A 20,446-nucleotide genomic window follows, 5' to 3' on the forward strand; every position below is an offset into this window, starting at 1 on the left:
ATTGTGGCCAGACAGAAATTCGGACTGGTTTTGCCTAATTCAGCTGAAAGATTATATTTCCGTGTAATAGGCAGTGCTGCCAGTCAGATTCAGCTATATTTATTTTACCTTAATGTTAAACATCTGACTGCTTTGTAATTTTTTTCTTCTTCTAAAATAATGATTTTCATCAAACTTGCATGAGGAAAATCTCTTTATACATTTCTTATTTGGCTTTTGTAGTTTTAAAGAAGCCGACTTGTTTCGCTTAGAGTCTCTTGTACAGGAAGCGTCCAGTTGGTTTAGTCTATATACGTCATTGTAACCCATTGTAAAGTCTAGATACGTCATCGTACCATGATTGTATTATCTCCGAATCATTAAATTAGTCAACGGAGATATAAAAAAAATAATCCTCTTAGAAGTGTTTGCGTATGATTTGCTAAATTATTGATATTTATCTTTGGACACCTGTTCTTTAAGTTACCACTGATCTTTGTCTGTCGTTGATGATTAAGTGATGTGTTGCTGATAGTTAGCTAGACGAATATTTGAATGGTAAGATGGGTGAAAGTACTGGGTTATTTATTTCATAATTACAGACGGGCAAAGGAATGTTTGAATAACCTTTGTTACAATGTTCATAAACCAGAGTCGCATCACCCGAGAGATTGCTGGGCCGGGAAAGATGGCTGACAGTGGCGATGAAAAGTTGGAAGAAGAGATTGGTACAGCCTCCGCAATTATGGGAGAAATGAAGGAAGCAACCCAGCATCATCTGTCACAATCCTCACTTAGAAATCTAGTTGCTAAGGTAGTAAAACTAATTGATACATGTACGGTACTTTTACATGTTTTTGTTTGTTTGTTTGTTACGTCTATATTGGTAGATCTAAAATTACTTAATTAATCTTAAGGAAACACGTTTAACTTTGTCATTTGTGAATAGGCATCCTTATATTCAGGTGATAATGTCATCAAAGTTTAATTTTTTTTAATATTTTAAATGTCCTTTATAAGCACGAATACTGTATATGGAGGTGCCCATTCAAACAAGTTGGACTGGTTTCTATTATCAGTTTTTTTATAACCATCTTAGAATGTAAATCCCCAGACCATCGAATGTAACAGATACGCCTTTGAGAGGCACAAGTCTATTCTTTAAATGTAACAGGTCAAGCACATAGATTCAAGAATATGTAATGGTAATTCTTCTATATAATTTGATACTGAACAAAAAAATGTTAATTTCTTATTCACAATAAGAACAAGATAACAAAGAAAACATAATTTTGCCGGTGGAAAATGAAGCATTCAAACTCATGTATTTCATCAAAGGACGCTTAATTGGATATGCTTACCGTTTCATTTACATTAAGGGCCCATTCCTGACAAAGAACAGACTAGGTGCAGACTCTGGCAAAAGTTCATCCCTGGGATTGCTATCAAGAGAGCCTGGAAAGGCAGAAGCAATACCTCCACGCTCGGACGCAACAACTGGGTCACGTGACAGCAATAGCTTTTCGACTGCGCAGCAAAACGTAAACGATTGGAATGATATTGACCCCTCTTCAATAGCCGACAGTCCCATGAAAAATCTGCGACCGAAACCACCCGAGAAACCGTCACTTTTCGTCAATGTTCGGACATTGGTTAAAGGACAAGTCTTTGTGAGTGGGTTTTTTTCTAACAAATTATTTTTATATATATCACGATGTATGCATGTAGTCGTTATAACATGGTCAAATCTTTAAATTTGAAACAAACTAGAGAAATTAACGAATCAACTTTTTTTCGCTGCGCATATAATTAACAAGATGGTTATATACAGTTAGCATACAGTTAGCATATACCTTTAAAAGCCATTTCTAAATAATCAAAATCTTTTTTTTATTAGGGTCAGTAAAGTAGATAATTTTATAAATATTCCAGTCGGTTGCCTCGTACCTTAATTTACCTTAAACTTTCAAATGTGAACCCCAGAATTGCAAACGTATGCGAAACCAACATATCCAGCGTATCCTGTTGCATAAATGCACCAGCGGTTCATACATTTACCCCGTGGTGTCCATGATGAAACTGATTGATTTGCAAGAGGCATGGTCATCTGGGACATCTCTAGGAATGCTACGATCGCACAGCCACAAACTAATTTACATTTTCCATGTTCATCATATTCTCCCAGTTTTTCACTTTCAGGGTTTGTGCGAGATACTGTTTGAAAAGCAGCCTTCTTTTAGCCTCGTCAGCAATGGCGTAGAATGCATCATGATAGACAAGAAATTTTTCTTGGAGCATGCATCATATGCACATATGGTTCGACTCAGAGAAATGGTACAGTATTTGTTTTATATTTTCTTCTTGTTTTAAAGTCTGTAAGTCTGATAAAATGTAACTGGACTCGGCCAACACCTCTGAAAAAGAAAAGCGCCAACGCATCATAAAGACAGATGTATATACATTCCGTATCCCAACTATGCTGATATATTTCACCTGGATGTAAAGAATACCTGCCAACAAGGCAACATATAACTAAATTGTGTTTTTCCTTGAACTGCTTGTTTAATTATTTAGATCATCATATTACCACTCTCACTCTATTACTGCAGAGGGGCCCCGAGTGGCCGAGTGGTCTAAAGCGCTCACCGTTACGGATCACTGCCATCTCACCTCTGTCTGCGTGGGTTCGAGTCTCTGATTCGGCCAATGTGGGTATGTGATAAAGCTTGCCAGTTGCTTCTCGAGGGTCGTGGTACTTTCCGAGGGTTTCCCGGTTTCTTCCTCCACCATTAATACTGTCCGCCATGTATAGCCTATCGTGTGCTGAAAAATGGCGTTAAACTCTACGACAACAACAACTATTACTGCAGAATGTAAGCGTTCCTTCCAGAGAGAGAGAGAGAGAGAGAGAGAGAGATTTCTCACACACAAAACAAAGCAAAAACAACGTTCATATTACAATAATATTTTATTTTGACAAGGCCAAGCACCTTCTAAGCTCTCCAAAAATAAACTGATCTTCCATTTGGATTTTACACAAGGTTATCGTGTGATTGTCTCCCGAAACAATCATTTGCAACAGAGGTTAAATGTATTTTTATTTTGTTATTGTATGTGCCATCTGTCTGTCATCAAGTCAAGGTAAACTTGTTTGTGTCAAATCTGTTGTAAAATTTGCCATAAACTGATGGTCCAATTACAAATATGGTCCCATAAAGTGATACTAATCAAATCTGACATCGTGAAAGAAAGTTGTGGATGCAGCTACACATGGCAATAGCAAGTTATCGATACAACTGACCGCTCTGGTGGCCTAGTGGTTAGAGCGTCCGCCTCGGATGCGGGAGGTCGTGGGTATGATCCCCGGTCGAGTCATACCAAATTCTTACAAAAATGGTACAGCATTAAGAGGTTGGTGTTATGACTGGTCAACCTAGTGTCAGGATAATGTGACTGGGTGGGAAATCATGCTACATGTCTGCGGAATGATGCGCCAGTGCCACACTGCAGACATCGTAGCGATATGACTGAAAAATTGTTAAAGTTACGTTAAAAATACAAATCACACACACAACGACACAACTACACGTGGTAATAGCAAGTTGTCGATCAAACTTCAATTGGCAATAGGAAGTTGTCGATGCAACTATACATGGCAATATCAAGTTGTCGATATAACTACACATGGCAATAGGAAGTTGTCGATGCAACTATACATGGCAATAGCAAGTCGCCGATAAAACTACAATAACCAGCTTATTCGATTATTAGAATGGATAACGTTATTGCTTAGCATGTAGAAATGAACTGGATGTACGCAATTTATTCACCGATGTTAAAGGCAACATTGACTAAATATCAACCGCACGCGTCATTGTCACATCTGATCATTTTTTGGTAAATGCCTCCTTTACAAGCCACGTGAAATAAAAACCATAGCGCTCATGACATTTGTGTCTTTGTTTTCTTACAGACATTCCCGTATCCCTCTGACAAGGAACTGCAACAAAACTTAGAATCTCAGATTCTCTGGAATTTTCACAAGAAACAGGTCTTCAGCGATGTGCTTACTAGAGTCAAAGTTCGGAAGGTGGACCTTAATGATGCACGTACATTGCCTCGAATGACTATATACGTTGCGAAAGAAAAATGACGTGAAATTGATGTAAAAAAATAAATTTAATGCATTTTTATTTTATTTCTCTTGAATATAAACAAGGAAAGGATGCGCAGACATAAATGTAGACATAGTGTTCATACATCACAAATCACTTCATTTGCATTGCACAGGAGATTGTTAAAGCTGTGGTTTGAATAATGTTCAATGAATATTTAATTCTCAGAAACGTTCAAAAGAAGAAAAGAATGAACGATGGACTAACTACGTTTATTAATCGAAAGGCGGACATCGTGTATAGTCGAAACTCTCATACATGTATGTTGAGAAAGACCATGAACCTATCATGAGAAAGAATTAACATGGAATCTTGTATGGAGAACTGAGTAGAAATCCCTAAGTTAACGCAATCCCCATTTGTAGATTTTGAGTTGCAGACAGTCTTAATGCCAATGCATTAACATGACTCTTTGTACGTTCATGTCGAGAATGGTCATCAGATTGTATCAGTTGGATAGTCTCAGTTCATGGCGGGAATGGTCATCAGATACTATCAGTTGGATAGTCTCAGTTTTTGGCGAGAATGATCATCAGATTGTATTAGCTGGATGGTCTAGGTTCATGGCGAGAATGGTCATCAGATTGTACCAGTTGGATAGTTTCAATTCATGGCGAGAATGGTCATCAGATTGTATTAGTTGGATAGTCTCAGTTCATAGCGAGAATGTGAGACCAGAATAATACGCTCTTCGCTGTGCAGTTTTGATAAACTGTACTTACTCTTTGTCATAATACACTGCATGTTCATAGGTAAAATCTCTAATTTTACCAAATAAAGAAATTAGAATTTCAAAAATCTCGATTTTTCTTAAATTTCGATACATTAAAAATGTCGTAAACCATGTTAGAGCTTCATCATCAATTTTTGTAATGTGTACAGGGAAATATGTTTCCAGTTTTATATTACCACCAGCATCATCTAAGATTTCTGTTCGTAACGTTATGAGTTAAAGTTTCATAAGTGCACATTCCGATTATAGTAATGCCAATTTTTCGTAAAAGAGTAAAAACTAATGTACTTTGTGTAATTTTGAGTATATTTTCTAAATACACGAAAACAGTCATTTGCATTACCTATCTGCATCATGCGGTACATGGTCTTCCAGACAGTGATTTTAAAAAAATCAGAGACATGGAAGATGCTAACGTTAACGCAAGGGCAATAGAGGTAAATGACATCAGTTGAGACAAACCAGGGAAAAATTTCTGACTTTCTGTGCCATTTGAAATATGTCTTATAAAATAATATTTTTCAGAATAGTTATTAATAAAGGATGCCTAGAGAGTACGATTCATGGAGTGACACACTTTTTTTTGTCGGGTAAAGAAAATAATCCTGATTGGCAAAGCTAAACGAGGGGGTGTTTTCAGACGGAATTCAGGCTTTTAAGAAATTCCCCTCACGAACTAATAAATATTTCTCGTTAGATTGTCTAAGGAATGTGTAGATGCGTATGTTCATTAATGTAAGTTTGTAATCATTTGTTGAATTTATTCATTTTGTATTTATGCATCAATTTTTCCTTGAGTTCAGAAGTAACTGCATGCATTTTGTCTCAAATGTTATACAACTCATGTAATATATTAATGACGTCGGATTTAATTGTTTTGAATGTAATAAAAATCATGCATCACAAAGGCTTGATGCATTTCTGGTAAGATCTAAATTATCTGTCTTCACATATTTGTATCATGTATGCTGAGAATTGAATTTTCTATGTCTGGAAATATATGTCACTGTATGTCAATGAATAGCTAATTAGCAAAGTAACGAAGTTTGTACAAGGAGTGAAGTCCATTAATTCGTTGTGTATTTAAGTTGTGAATATTTTCCTACCGAGAATCGAAAGGTTAGTATCAAGAACGTGTGTCGACAAAGTTCAGATGGTAATATATAGTCACAGCAGAGTGAGATGGTTTATCCAAGAGAGTTACTTATGTCATGTAGAGCAGTCTCAAGAAAATACATACATTCACATTAATAGCATTGTGAGTGTGAATTAGGTTGCGAAATGACCGTAGCTCAGTTCTGCTGAATTTCGATAGACGATATCTTACGCATAAGAGAGGGGGGTATTGGTCAATCCCAGAGGGGAAAAACCTGACACTTATTTCGGCTGGGCAATTTGATTTCGATCAGTCACTCGATTATATGATGAAATTTGTTTCATCAGTATAACGAAACGGCTAATTGAATTTCGCATAAATTTTCTAACTATTTCTAACTATGTCTTGCTCAATTTCATTTTGTTCATGTAGTTGATTAAATTGTATATGCTACAGTTGGGCGTTCTTGTTATTTTATTCCATATCTCTACTCAGATCTATGTTGTTCCATCCAGTAATTTCATAGTTTATATTTATATTTACTCGATCCGGGCAATTACACAGAGGTGGATCATTTCCTCATTAACGATAACCAAAAGCCATAAGGGGTGGGCAGTGTTTTATCTACACATGGCTTCATGTAAGTCATTTGACTCATCAAGGCAAAAAACAGTGAGTCAAATCCAAGCCTATGAGTCTTATTCAAGCCGATGATCAGTTTTCAGTAGTTTTTTAAAATATATATTATTTAAATACACAACAAAAATATTAGTTATATAATGTGACTAAAGCCAATAAGGCAATTCCCTCGCCAGAAGCATTAGAACGTTATATATTTGTTAAAAATCTTGTTGAAGGTTTCATGTCATCAGACATAATCTGAGCATATATGACAATGTGTTTATTGTTGGCTATGTCAGTGCTTTCATCTGACATTGCTGTCATAAATCACAAATTTTGCATTTACGTGTTAGACTATCCTCAAAAACGTTTGATAGGTGCTCCAGTAACTCAGAACAGGTAGTAGCCGAGTCATACTGACTGGCATAATTCTTCAAAATGCCAATGGCATCAAATTCTTCAGCCTCTAAGTGGTGTATTAAATAAGGAAGCTATTTGTATTTTAAAGCAAGGTATGTCATCTACACTCAGCCAATGTACACACTGATGTTGCACCTTCATTTTTTCTATCTAGTTTGAAAGAATGTTTTTGTAACCCTACATTCAAATCTTCCTGGTGTTGTGTACCTTCAATTAGCAGTTTGTGTTCTGGCAACCAAGCATGCCTTGCCAGTGTACTGTTCTGAAAGTTATTGATTTTTGAACATTTGGTCATGGTTGATTTTTTTTAGCATCAGTAGATATATGGCAAAATATAAAGGCGTCTTAACTTTCACAGTCTTCACTCGACTTAAATTCATTTGGAAAACGTTGCCAGCTGTGTTTTCAACCAGTGCCGCACAAACTATATTTTATCTTACGAGTAAAAATTACCTCATCTTTGCATGATGAAGGTTCTACAACAATACTATTATCATCGGTCAGTCATAAAAGCGGTCCAAAAGATAATTTCGTTTGTTTTGGTTCTCTTTTAATTATTTTTGCCATGGAGGCCATTTTCAATCGAATGCTGACAGCATATTGGAACAACGCAAGGCAAAGGTACGCATGAAAGAATAGTTTCTCGTGAGAGTCACTTTAAAATCACGTGTTTATTGTCCACCTCTTTCTTGGATATGGTGATGATACGATTCTAACATCCTGTTGTTACAAATGATGTGACAGTTACAGGTCACATAAGGTCAGCTCTCGGCTCCACGCTCAGTTTTAACCCTATGTGCTATGATAACATTAGCATAAGAAACTGATGTGCGCGTGTTTTCCGTTTGGAAGAGTTGTAATCGAGCCATTAAAGAAGTTAAACCAAACCTTAATTTTGTTTTAATCAACAAAACATAACATTGGGGTGCGTCAGTTTATCTACTGGCGACGATTATTAGGCCGAACCTTTGTATTTTGGTTAATGAGTAAAACGTAACATTTGGGTGCGTCAATTTACGTACCAGCGACTATTTTTTTGCGTGAAATCAGAAAAGTCTGCGTATTTGACGCATGACGCGTTGGTAGATAAACCACTGGATGGGAGATCTCATTCATCATCATCGCCACTCCGTGACAAAGATATATAGGTGGAGATACGACACTTGGCAACAAGATACAAAAAGTGCTCCTTACAACAGGAATTCGTGCGATAGGCTTTCCAAGAGTTATAAACATTTTGTTATAGTAGTTTTGCTTATTTCAATCTATGAATAAATATAACGACAATCAATAGGCAAAATAATGTTGTATAAGACGTTCAGGAGCAAGCCAGTCATCTGTAAATATATAAGATGGGTACATGAAAGTGATGTAGCAATGCCGGAGAAGGAGAACAATTCTTCTACTGAGCAAAGAGCATAATATAAAATCAAGGAGCTCTCATGGTTCTCTCCCAAGGATATCAAATCGACTTGGATAAAGTTTACGGATGCAATTCTCCATTATATCCTAGGATTCTGAGGTGGTTTCAACGTTTTAAAAATGGATACAAATTCATGAAAAATGACCCAAGTTTTGGAAGACTTTGGTCTGCGATTGGCGAGAGGGACTTGGCTGTTGTAGAGGGGGAATAGTCTCGATACACACAGATGTATATTTCTATTTTCGAAGCAGACGTTGAAGACGCATATAGTGTTAGAATTAAGTGAACAATGTTGTTTTGTTGTTGTTTCTTTGTGATAATTACAACATTTTACAATAAAGTTAAGTCCTTAATGTGAGTATGCAATTTCATTAATGGTTCTAGATAATATGGTGTTTGGATGTTAGTTTTGCTGATAAAAGCACATTGTATGGAAGTGAATTTCTAATGTTGTTTTTATGTGTTCGAGAAATCTATCTGCCCCCACCAACACCACCATACACACATACACAGACAATCAGATCCTCTTTTTCAGTCAGTTACTGTACAGACTCTAATATATTTATGTGTCTCATATCATATTCAAAACGTAGAAAAATACGCTGTACAGACTCTAATACATTTATGTGTCTCATATAATATTCAAAACGTAGAAAAATACGCTGTACAGACTCTAATACATTTATGTGTCTCATATCATAGTCAAAACGTGGAAAAATATGATGTACAGACTCTAATACATTTATGTGTCTCATATCATAGTCAAAACGTAGAAAAATATGATGTACAGACTCAAATACATTTATGTGTCTCATTTCATATTCAAAACGTAGAAAAGTACTCTGTATAGACTCTAATACATTTATGTGTCTCATATTATATTCAAAACGTAGAAAAAATACGATGTACAGACTAATACAGTTATGTGCCTCATATTATATTCAAAACGAAGAAAAATACGATGTACAGACTAATACATTTATGTGTCTCATGTTATATTCAAAACGTAGAAAAATACGATGTACAGACTAATACAGTTATGTGCCTCATATTATATTCAAAACGTAGAAAAATACGATGTACAGACTAATACATTTATGTGTCTCATATTATATTCAAAACGTAGAAAAATACGATGTACAGACTAATACAGTTATGTGCCTCATATTATATTCAAAACGAAGAAAAATACGATGTACAGACTAATACATTTATGTGTCTCATATTATATTCAAAACGTAGAAAAATACGCTGTTCAGACTCTAATACATTTATGTGTCTGATATCATATTCAAAACGTAGAAAAATACGCTGTATAGACTCTGATATACTTATGTGTCTCATATCATATTCAAAACGTAGAAAAATACGATGTACAGACTCTAATACATTTATGTGTCTCATTATATTCAAAACGTACAAAATACGCTAGATTTTGCAGTGGGAAATATAAGGTTTAATTTTCAATAGTTATGGTCGACTTATTTTACTGAACCCTCTGAAAATGTGTATCTTAGCTTACATATCATGATATGTTTTCTGATGCATTATTATTTTGCTACCAAATACATAGGATTTCATGACAAAGTATTATATGACGAAGATAATAAAGGTACGCACACATGTTACATGTCTGCGTGTAACAAATAAGGAAACTTTACGCATGCTGATATTATTGTGCTTTTTCATATAAATCCAATGACAGGTTCTCAAATTGCACACAACTCCAAGTTCCTATTTTTCCACATTCTGCTCCGTCGTGTTAATTCTTCACTCGGTTGTATAAAGAGTCAGTCACAATCAACATATCTGTACCAGCTTCAGCCGAAACTGTTATCTCAACATTCCCGGAAAAAAACAAAGGTTATAAATATATTAAGACATCTGATATCTGTGAGAATATTGTTCTACCAATAACTAACATAAATGTAGCTAGTGATACTCATTTTCCCCCACTTCCTTATCTTTATTCCGTTAAGGTCATGGTCACAACAGAATGGTTAAAAAAGCAAGTGAAATTGACGTGATATGTCATTGTTGATTAATGACGCACTTCATGCAGCTCTCTCAAGCCCCTGGTTCCTAATATGAAAACCACGTATTCTCTTTCTAAGTCTACTTTGGATAATTTAACTCTCCAAGGTTTCAGATACCCTCCGATAAAAAGGTATAATGCGCAAGATAGAGCTCAACTGTTAAACTAACGTCTTTATTGAAAAGACAAAGACAAAAATAAATAAAGCCATAAAGAAAATTGATATACACTTAATTGTATGAACAAGAAGTTTTAGCAGTCAACATACGTAAAGAAAATGATTTATTTTTATTATTGGTTTTGTCAATACAAAAGGCTAAGCCTAATTTAGTGTATTCTTGTCGAGCCTCAGATTGAATGATGAAATAATGCTCACTTCAATGAAAACGGTTATAAACAACTTTAAAGCAATAAAATCCATTTATATGGAAATATGTCTGAAGAAAGAGCTAGTCCAAACTGCTTTTTATAAAACTATAACTTTCGTCATCATATATATATATATATATATATATATATATATATATATATATATATATATATATATATATATATATATATATATAACTCGCCTTTTTATATATTTTTAATTAAATTAGAGTGGCGTGTCTGACTTCTGAGTTAGTGAAATGCAGCTCAAATGGAATTACCATTTAATAAAGTAACATTTTTCTGCCACATCGACCATCTTAATGGACGTTTTTGCTGGCCCTGAAGCTGTCAATATTCTGAAATCCTGACAAATAATTTAGGCTTTTCAAAAACCATTTGGATGAATAAATTGTCGAAAGATAAAGATTTATGGACTGAACAAAGAATGCCCAATTGTGAATCCATTAGATTTTCTTCTTTCTGCACATTTTCTTTTGCAACACTGCGCCTATAGGTTTCTTGCAGCGCATGCGTTCTGAAATAATTATTCTGGTACACAAATCAAAGCCGACAAGATTAAGGTCATTCGAGGTATTTCTTTGTCAGGACAAGACGTAAATGTGAATCGATTCCAAAACTTTATACTCAACTAGAACGGTATGGTACTATTTTATTGTGAATATGCTAGCCTTGTGATTTAGCATGGACTCAAATGACGGTGGATGGTACGCAGAAATAATGGAAAATATGTTTCATATTCCTTTGCAAAAATAGTGTCATAGTATGAAACATTTGAATGGAATTCGGAGTGGGAGAATAATTTATATAATCACAAAAAGACAAACTACTGTAACTGAATTAAATATCTGATTCACAGGAAAAATATGTTCACCCGTTTAATTTAGAGTTGCTAATAAATTTCGACGGCTATAGTCTACGAAAAATGCGAAACATTTTGTTTCAAGTTAAGCTCCTCTCCTGACTATGGTTGTAGATAACAATAAGGATTCGATTCATTACCCTGATTTGATATGCAAATTGGAGACATTGTTGAGAGATAATTGGGGTTCAAGTATTATTTTCATTCTTGACATTTGCAGCAACAAATATTGTAGCTCTAGCCAGTTCTCGTGTGAACTTGCTTCGCTAGACTTGTCATCACCGATATTGAAAAGCATATGTAGTCCCATTTTTGAAGCTTGTAAGTAACGTTTCTTTCGAACAATAGAGCGAAGGGGAGATGCAAAGGTATTTATATTCGTGGAATATAATTAGTAATGTGACCTAAAGTACCGGCCTGCTGTGTAGTGTTTCAACTGTTGCATGCTATTTTGACTCTCATAGATTATAAACTCTCTAAGTTTCGCCATCGTCAGCACAGTGGATGCATTTCGACCGAAGGGGGGTGTTATACTATTAAAAACAGCCTATCGCTGTTGACATGACCTGATTTAATTTTCCCTTTACGCTGAATCGGCTCCACTCTACTCCGTCAGTGGTAGCGACATAACATTCACTGTTTCTGAAACAGGAAATACGAGACAAAGTTTTCATCTAAGAAGATTATTTTTATGCAAGAAACAACGTTACGGACTATATTTCAGTAGACATTTTGTAAAAGTATTCACTTCATTGGAACCGGAAAGTTTACTTCAAGCAGGTGAGAATGGAAGATGGAGTGGAAACTAGAGATGTTGGAACATCGTCAGCATCACGTAAAGATAGTAATAAAGATGACCACAATCAGAGTATACCACTTCTGCGATACGGTGCCAACGCTAGAGGAGCCCGGATGATCCAGGCCAAATTGACGTCAGAAACTGACGGTGTCCCGGAAAGAGACATATGGAGCGGGAAAGTAGAATTTGTGCTTTCGTGCGTCGGACAGTGTGTTGGGCTGGGCAATGTGTGGAGATTTCCGTATCTTTGCTACAAAAACGGAGGAGGTACGTAGTCTTACATATAGTTTCAACATTTTGCAATAGTACTAATAAAAACTGCTTCAAAGACACCAGACCTTCCATGAACGAAACGTAATGCAAAATTAAACTTGAATTTCTGACATGTTTTAAAATAAAAATCAAAAAAGAGTTAAGTTAAAGTTAGTAATGTATAAAAATGTTAAGCCATGGCCTTCCTATGCCCGCTTTATTTGCCTAACCATGAGGTAGTATGTGTGTAATGTATCTATGATGAATTTAACAGATAAAATTTCACTTTTGTATCGGAACTGAATGCCAACAATGGGATGAGTTTTCGCACATTCAAAAACTGACAGTTCATGCTGTTCAACATTAAGTTCAAGTGTTGGTCAATTTAGAGATTGGTTTAAGGAGTCTGAGTCCAAACGGAGTTGTGCTTTCATGGGGTTTAGAGTCAGAACTGAGTCCTGCTTTCAAAGTGTTTTGCCAGTGCCAACTCTGGTTTATATATGTAAATATGTATGTTTATAGGAGCTTGGATGAAAATGACGGCCTGATGTGAAAAACACAACATCGGAACTGACTTTCCTCGGAAACAGAGGTCATTGAACTCAGCACATGTCTAGTGTTTATTTCGCCCAATGTACATCAAGCAGGGATTGTATTGTTGAGAATGGTAGACACTCGATCCCGCTTAACAGATTTCTTCTTTTGAATGGTTCTGTCTCGCTCATTTTAAAGTATGTATGTATGTATGTATGTAGGGCTGTATGCATGTTCGTACGTACGTACGGATGGATAGATGGATGGTTGGATGGATGGGTGATATGACTTTGGTCGTGGTGTTCACCCGGATTGGGTGAGGTCTTTTTAGCCATAATGTATTTCTGATAAGACGGGGCTTAACTTCACGTCGCCCCCACCTAATTGCTGAGGAAAACACACACATGCCATCTGATCTATACAAATTATGTTGAGTTGGTTTCTTGCGATAAAACTGTCAGCTGTAAGGATTATTTGATAGTTGGGCCAGTCTCAGATTAAAACCAGCGTCATATTGTGTTTGTACAATTCCCGTAAGAAAACGATCACAGGGGAGAACAATAAAAGTCGAAATTTGAAAGTTAAGAGACCAGCTTGTTTTTAAACAAAATTAAATATTATCCAGACCAATCATATTTTTCTGTATCACCAACTCGTTTAACTTCAAAACACTTCGCATCAGTAAATTGTATACAAGTTCAGGCAGACTAAAGTATTTTAATAAATATCATCTGCAAGGATTTTGCAGGAAACTTGTTCCATAGTGTATAATGGTAGCGTGGTGTACACTTAAAGTAAATAAATTGAGGCCAGACTGGTTCTAAACTCAACAGAGGTGCAAAATGTTTTAGATCATAAAAATCATGTTACAAAAAGTCCGGATATAAGTCATTTGGTCATAAGATGTCCTATTCCAAAGTGTATTACAGTAAAGACTAGCCCCCATAAAACGAAGACGTATATGTACAAAATAAATAATAATAAGAACCACTAACAAGTTTAGACACATGGAAAATATTTAAATATATAGTGAAATATTCATGCTTGAGTAATTCAAAGCTAATACTTCAATGCTAGACTCGATGGTACTATACTTACTAAACCAGATTAGATAATTTGCTAAGAATAATTCATTTTAAGCACTTCAATAATGTAGCATCGACGTAGTCGAATTTCTTTAATGGACAGGATGCACTATATATATATATATATATATATATATATATATATATATATATATATATATATATATATATATATATATATATATATATATATATATATATATATATATATGTATGTATGTATGTATGTATGTATGTATGTGTGTGTGTGTGTGTGTGTGTGTGTGTGTGTGTGTGTGTGTGTGTGTGTGTGTTTATACAGTCGCCAGGACATATATCAGCACTAAATTTATACAAAATTACATTTGCTTCATTTAGCATCATAGCATAGCAGCATCCTATGTAACCAAACTGTGAAAGAAAGAAGATCTCATATTAGTAAAATACAAACTTGAAAGTGATATATTTACTGACTTTCTACAAGACTTCAGATATTACATATATCAAGGAAAAGGTTGCAGGAAAAGGCATTTTAATGTATACGAAGTTAGTTGTGTTTTTGCACCCACTGTCCACTTTCTGTGAGACTGACATTCGATCGACAGGGTTTTATTTTTGAACAACAATCTGTGCACAGTTCAATGGACGATTGTAATACCAATACTATAATATATGCAAGCAATTGAATGTTTCCTCAGTAATCATTTTTGACGGTGACCTTATCTTTTAACAGTGTAGATTATGTGCCAACAAGTTGTATTTGACTGTATATACATGTTTTTATTTCGCAGACATTTAAAATCTACAAGGTTTATAACATTTGTGGGAGATATAGATGTCAGCTTGTGCAGTCGTCAAAGGAGATTTAAGTTATTTCCTTTGAATAGCGCGTGCATTCTACAAGGGCTGTCGTTTTCCTTTATTTGGTATTGGCTCTATATCCCATTGTAAATGACACAACCGACACCAGTAGGCAACAGAAAGCTGGATACAGACAATGTTCCAAATAATGCGTTATCCTGTGTTCGCTCTTCTGTTTTCTCTGTTTAAAATTCGACTTCGGATTAACTTGTCTTTTGTCAACTCAGATCTGGTCATACAAGGCAATTCATTCTTCATGTCCTACTCCGTTTGTTGTAAAGAATCAACCAAGCTCGATGTCCTGTAGTTTTTCGAACAAACCTTCTACTTTTCCCTCTGCTTGTATGCCTATTGCATGGCTACTTTGTTTATTTTATTAAAGATCTATTTTAGGCAGGTATTCATCCAAAATGTTCTTCACTGTTGTGTCCTTCCCCTACTTGCCGATTCGTGCTGACCCTCAAGGATACCACCTCTGTCAGTCATTGCTGTAGTATACGCTGTTAGATATAGGAATATAAAGATGGTCACGTTAGACTGCCAGGCTAATTAAATAATTTGTCTTGTCTGCGACATATGTATCAAGGTTCAAATAGGCTTGTTAGGGTTTGCATTTAGCTAGGTCTGACAATGCTGCACGAAGAGTCGTAGACATTATGAGGTGTATTGATTACTTCTAACAAACTGAATGCAACCCAAATATGCCGGTGCATTATGCGAAGGCAGATCCTTGTCTATGCTGTTTGCAGTCTGAGCAGATTTATAACCAGTTATATACGGTATTGACATTTATGCGTTGACTATTTTTGGTTGTAGTATTATTCCATTGTCATAGTGTCTATACTTTCAGCGTGTTATAAATATGCAAATTTTCAGGCTTTATGTTTCTGTAAAATTGATAGAAAGCTGAATTTTGTCTGATCTGCAGGGCTGTTGCAGACTTTTTGCTTAGGGTATGGATTTTGGGAAGGTTTGCTAAATGCACACTGAACAACAATTGCCAATGTCCTGCTTCGTAGGAAACACTGGGAAAAACTAGAAACAAAGACAAACCGGAAATAGAATTTTTGTAATAAACTTATTTTTCTTGTGTTCGTCATCTCCCCATTTGCTTGCCACTGTGAAGACAAATATACACATATAAGCTGTCATTTCTGCATAGAAATAAATATCGCTGGCATTTAGTCAATTCTGACAAATCGGTGAATCATTTTTGTTGTTGTAATATTGAACAGTCATGTGGCAGGTCAGTCGGATACTTATTTTGGTGGATGCGTGCCAAATATTTGGAAAATTTAGTCTTTACCTAGTCTTGTTGCAAATCTTGGTGATTGCATATTTTATTACTTTAAATACAAATTAATTCCAAATTGTTCATTGTTTAATAATTTATTATTCTACTTTGTAATTGTCCTACTATCCATCCCAGTCACACTGCAATTTCATTCTTCCTAAGCGTCAGTGCAATCACTATCAGTGTCAATACTTACTTCAGGACTAAATTCCACTAACTTAATTTCTCAAATTGCTAACTGAAATCTTTGATTTGCCAGTTAAAGTAGTATGAACTGCAAATTTCATCCTAAACCAGTTATTTTACTGTATATTACCTGAAAGTGACTGGTTAACAGTCTTCACATAATTGTAATCTTGCATATTTAAAATTTCTTTCGGTATCCTTCGGTTAATGTGACTACTGAAAACAGAAGGTGTTTTGTCATATTAGTGTGGAATGTTGATAAGTTGACATCTTGTTCAAAAACGTAATTTTTAAAACTGAAAAGTTTTGAACCAGCGACAAATTGCTTGCGGTATCATAACTGATTCGTAATCCTGTTAATTGTATGCTCTGTAAAGTATATTACTGCAACTTGCTATGAATAAACAGTTTTTTTTTATTGATACAGAAATCAATACAGCTTTTTCTTTTAAAAATTACATTCACAATGAATTTATACTTTTGAAAATATACACCATTTTCAAAGTTCTGTACAAAATTACTAAATTAAAATATAACAAAAATTAATTAATTTTATGCATTATTAAAATATTTAATCATATTTCATTCAGCATAAGATATGGGATAAATTCTACAATTCTTAATAAATCTTTTCAGATAATTTATAGCATTTTCACTATACAATAAATAACCGGTGGTCTATGTGAAATTCACCCCCAATAAAGTATAATTACATCTTATCAGTCATCATAAATATAGCAGTTTCATTTACTTTATCAGGACAGGCTAAGGCTAATTTATTACAACTAATTAAAAGCCCAAACGAAATCGGTCATTATACATTAAAGTTTTGATCTAAATAAGTTTATTTTAATTTCCTATCTTTATCTTTAATAGAGAATTGGCGAAATTTCATGTTAATTTTCTTATTCAATAATTCTTACAAAAGGGTACAGTAAACAGTCGCACCTTCTTCTTTAGTAACCGTTTACTAAAATCAGCGATACCAATGCAGCTTTTCCGGAAGTACCATGTGGCACTATTAACAAGAACAATTCCTCTAAATAAAGCTTTTGTGACCATGATATGACACGTCACACTCTTTTAAAGACATTTATGTATTTTATTCAATAGATCTCTTATGAGAAAAAGTTTCCGTGTTCTCCGGAAAAAAAGCAGTAGTAATACCATTACACACGAAAGAAACCAAAACTGATCCCACCAGTTAAAGATTAATTTCTTTAATTAGCTATGTATGTAAAATCACGGAAAGAGTCATTTCAAACATTTATACAATTACTTTTATGAGAATGATCTTATTGTCAAATATCAATGGGTATTTCTGCCAGGTCATTCAGCTGTGTTAAATACTGGTAGATATACAATGGGTCTTTCTTCCAGATCATTCAGCTGTGTAAAATATTGGTAGATATACAATGAGTCTTTCTTCCAGATCATTCAGCTGTCTTAAATATTGGTAGATATACAATGAGTCTTTCTTCCAGATCATTCAGCTGTGTAAAATATTGGTAGATATACAATGAGTCTTTCTTCCAGATCATTCAGCTGTTTAAAATATTGGTAGATATCAATGGGTCTTTCTTCCAAATCATTCAGCTGTGTTAAATATTGGTAGATATACAATGGGTCTTTCTTCCAGATCATTCAGCTGTTTAAAATATTGGTAGATATACAATGGGTCTTTCTTCCAAATCATTCAGCTGTGTAAAATATTGGTAGATATACAATGGGTCTTTCTTCCAGGTCATTCAGCTGTGTAAAATATTGGTAGATATACAATGGGTCTTTCTTCCAGATCATTCAGCTGTCTTAAATATTGATAGATATACAATGGGTCTTTCTTCCAGATCATTCAGCTGTGTAAAATATTGGTAGATATACAATGGGTCTTTCTTCCAGATCATTCAGCTGTGTAAAATATTGGTAGATATACAATGGGTCTTTCTTCCAGGTCATTCAGCTGTGTAAAATATTGGTAGATATACAATGGGTCTTTCTTCCAGATCATTCAGCTGTGTAAAATATTGGTAGATATACAATGGGTCTTTCTTCCAGATCATTCAGCTGTTTAAAATATTGGTAGATATACAATGAGTCTTTCTTCCAGATCATTCAGCTGTTTAAAATATTGGTAGATATACAATGGGTCTTTCTTCCAAATCATTCAGCTGTGTTAAATATTGGTAGATATACAATGGGTCTTTCTTCCAGATCATTCAGCTGTTTAAAATATTGGTAGATATACAATGGGTCTTTCTTCCAAATCATTCAGCTGTGTAAAATATTGGTAGATATACAATGGGTCTTTCTTCCAGGTCTTCCAAGTCATTCAGCTGTGTAAAATATTGGTAGATATATACCACAGTAGTAGTGAATCACTCATGTGTAATGTTTTATGATATGTCGAAGGCATTTGACCGAGCTGGGCATAAGGTCTTTTCTATAAATGTAAAAGCCATGAATGAATCAGATCTGATTAACTGGTTCATTAACTATCTGTCTCATAGAACAAAAATCGTTGTTGTGCAAACCGCATTTTGTTTAAACTTCGATGCTATTGGGCTCGGTTCTAGGACCATACTTGTTTCTTGCATATATCAATAATATTGCTGATAATCTACTTAATATAAACATAAAACTCAATTACTCTATTTTCATACTAGGATGGAAAACCAATGTCGCGACCTCAAAAAATTTCAGTACCTAAATCATCTAATAGACAATCCCTTACGCAACTGTGGGGAAGAAACAGAAAGTACATGTCGTTATATTTTCATATGTCCTCGACACATATTTTAAAGGCAAAATCTAATACTTTGCCCGTCGTAATCCCTGTAAACACTCTTTTATTTGGCACACCTGGACATGCAAATGAACAAAATTTTGGATATTTTTCAGTTGTTTCAAAAGTACGTTTAGAATACAAGGCCTTGTAAATAATCGTTTGATTCTAAATATACATGATATTATTAACTTTATTCTTCCTGAGATTGCGTGACGACCATTTAATAGTGACTTTACATACTAAATGCAATTTGTTCCGCAGTTTGGTAACATCGTAGTTTTACTTGCCTTGGATATCACTCCTCTATTTGCCTTTTTAAGCTTTGTCATTTAATTATAAGTACACATAATAATTTATTTTTTTTTACTTCAACAGTTTGCCATCTTTGATTAGTCTGTATCACTGTATTTGCCTGGAGAAGGGTTTATCTAATGTTGTGCGATCTTGTAGCTCGCCCCCTTTTGCATTATTTAACAAATAAAATATGTTTAAGCCAAACCTTTACTCATTAAAAGATATCGTACAACCATGTGACCATGGCTCATTTCAACGAAAATTTCGCTGCTAAGAGACAATGTACAACCATGTAAGCATGGTACATTTCAACGAAAATATGAAGTTGCATCACAGTTTCTTCTCATGCGTTTTTATTCGTCATGCTCTTAAACAAATTAGGAAATAGACGGATTTTCATTGTTTGCTTTCTTCTCGTAGAAATAACGTATGTATGGGTCTGAAAGCCGCTTACAGTAGCGAGACTGAAAAATGAAACCTGTAATAAACGGCCTGAATCTGATAGTGATGGAGAGGAGGAATTTATCTGTTTTGCTGCTCTTTTTATTGAGACAGATAATGTTGAGATAACGTTAACAATAACATATGCCTAAAAAGCCGTTGAAATTAATAGTCTTCAGAATTACAATATACAGCTACAAAC

General features: G+C 34.8%; 2 protein-coding genes across 4 annotated transcripts in view; both read left to right on the forward strand.

Annotated features, from left to right (window-relative positions):
• LOC149789279 (uncharacterized) overlaps positions 1-6,438 on the forward strand; it is a 41,181-nt gene extending 34,743 nt beyond the window's left edge. The window contains exons 14-17 of one of the 2 annotated variants that reach the window (XM_089975466.1): positions 632-793; positions 1,359-1,649; positions 2,179-2,313; positions 3,953-6,438. In XM_089975466.1, the coding sequence (XP_089831592.1) occupies positions 632-793; positions 1,359-1,649; positions 2,179-2,313; positions 3,953-4,132 (768 nt within the window). In that variant the 3' untranslated portion in view covers positions 4,133-6,438. Of the gene's footprint in view, positions 1-581; positions 794-1,358; positions 1,650-2,178; positions 2,314-3,952 lie in introns of those variants that run through there. The other variant, XM_089975467.1, reaches the window with a different exon arrangement.
• A 5,035-nt stretch (positions 6,439-11,473) lies between these two features.
• Positions 11,474-20,446, forward strand: part of LOC149789280 (sodium- and chloride-dependent GABA transporter 1-like) — a 95,769-nt gene continuing 86,796 nt past the window's right edge. Inside the window, exon 1 of one of the 2 annotated variants that reach the window (XM_089975469.1) lies at positions 11,474-12,800. In XM_089975469.1, coding sequence (XP_089831595.1) covers positions 12,521-12,800 — 280 coding nt within the window. In that variant the 5' untranslated portion in view covers positions 11,474-12,520. The remainder of the gene's footprint in view (positions 12,801-20,446) is intronic. The other variant, XM_089975468.1, reaches the window with a different exon arrangement.

Source organism: Sinohyriopsis cumingii, chromosome 11 (genome assembly GCF_028554795.1).
Source record: "Sinohyriopsis cumingii isolate HCF-2022 chromosome 11, ASM2855479v2, whole genome shotgun sequence".
Lineage (NCBI taxonomy): Eukaryota > Metazoa > Mollusca > Bivalvia > Unionida > Unionidae > Sinohyriopsis > Sinohyriopsis cumingii.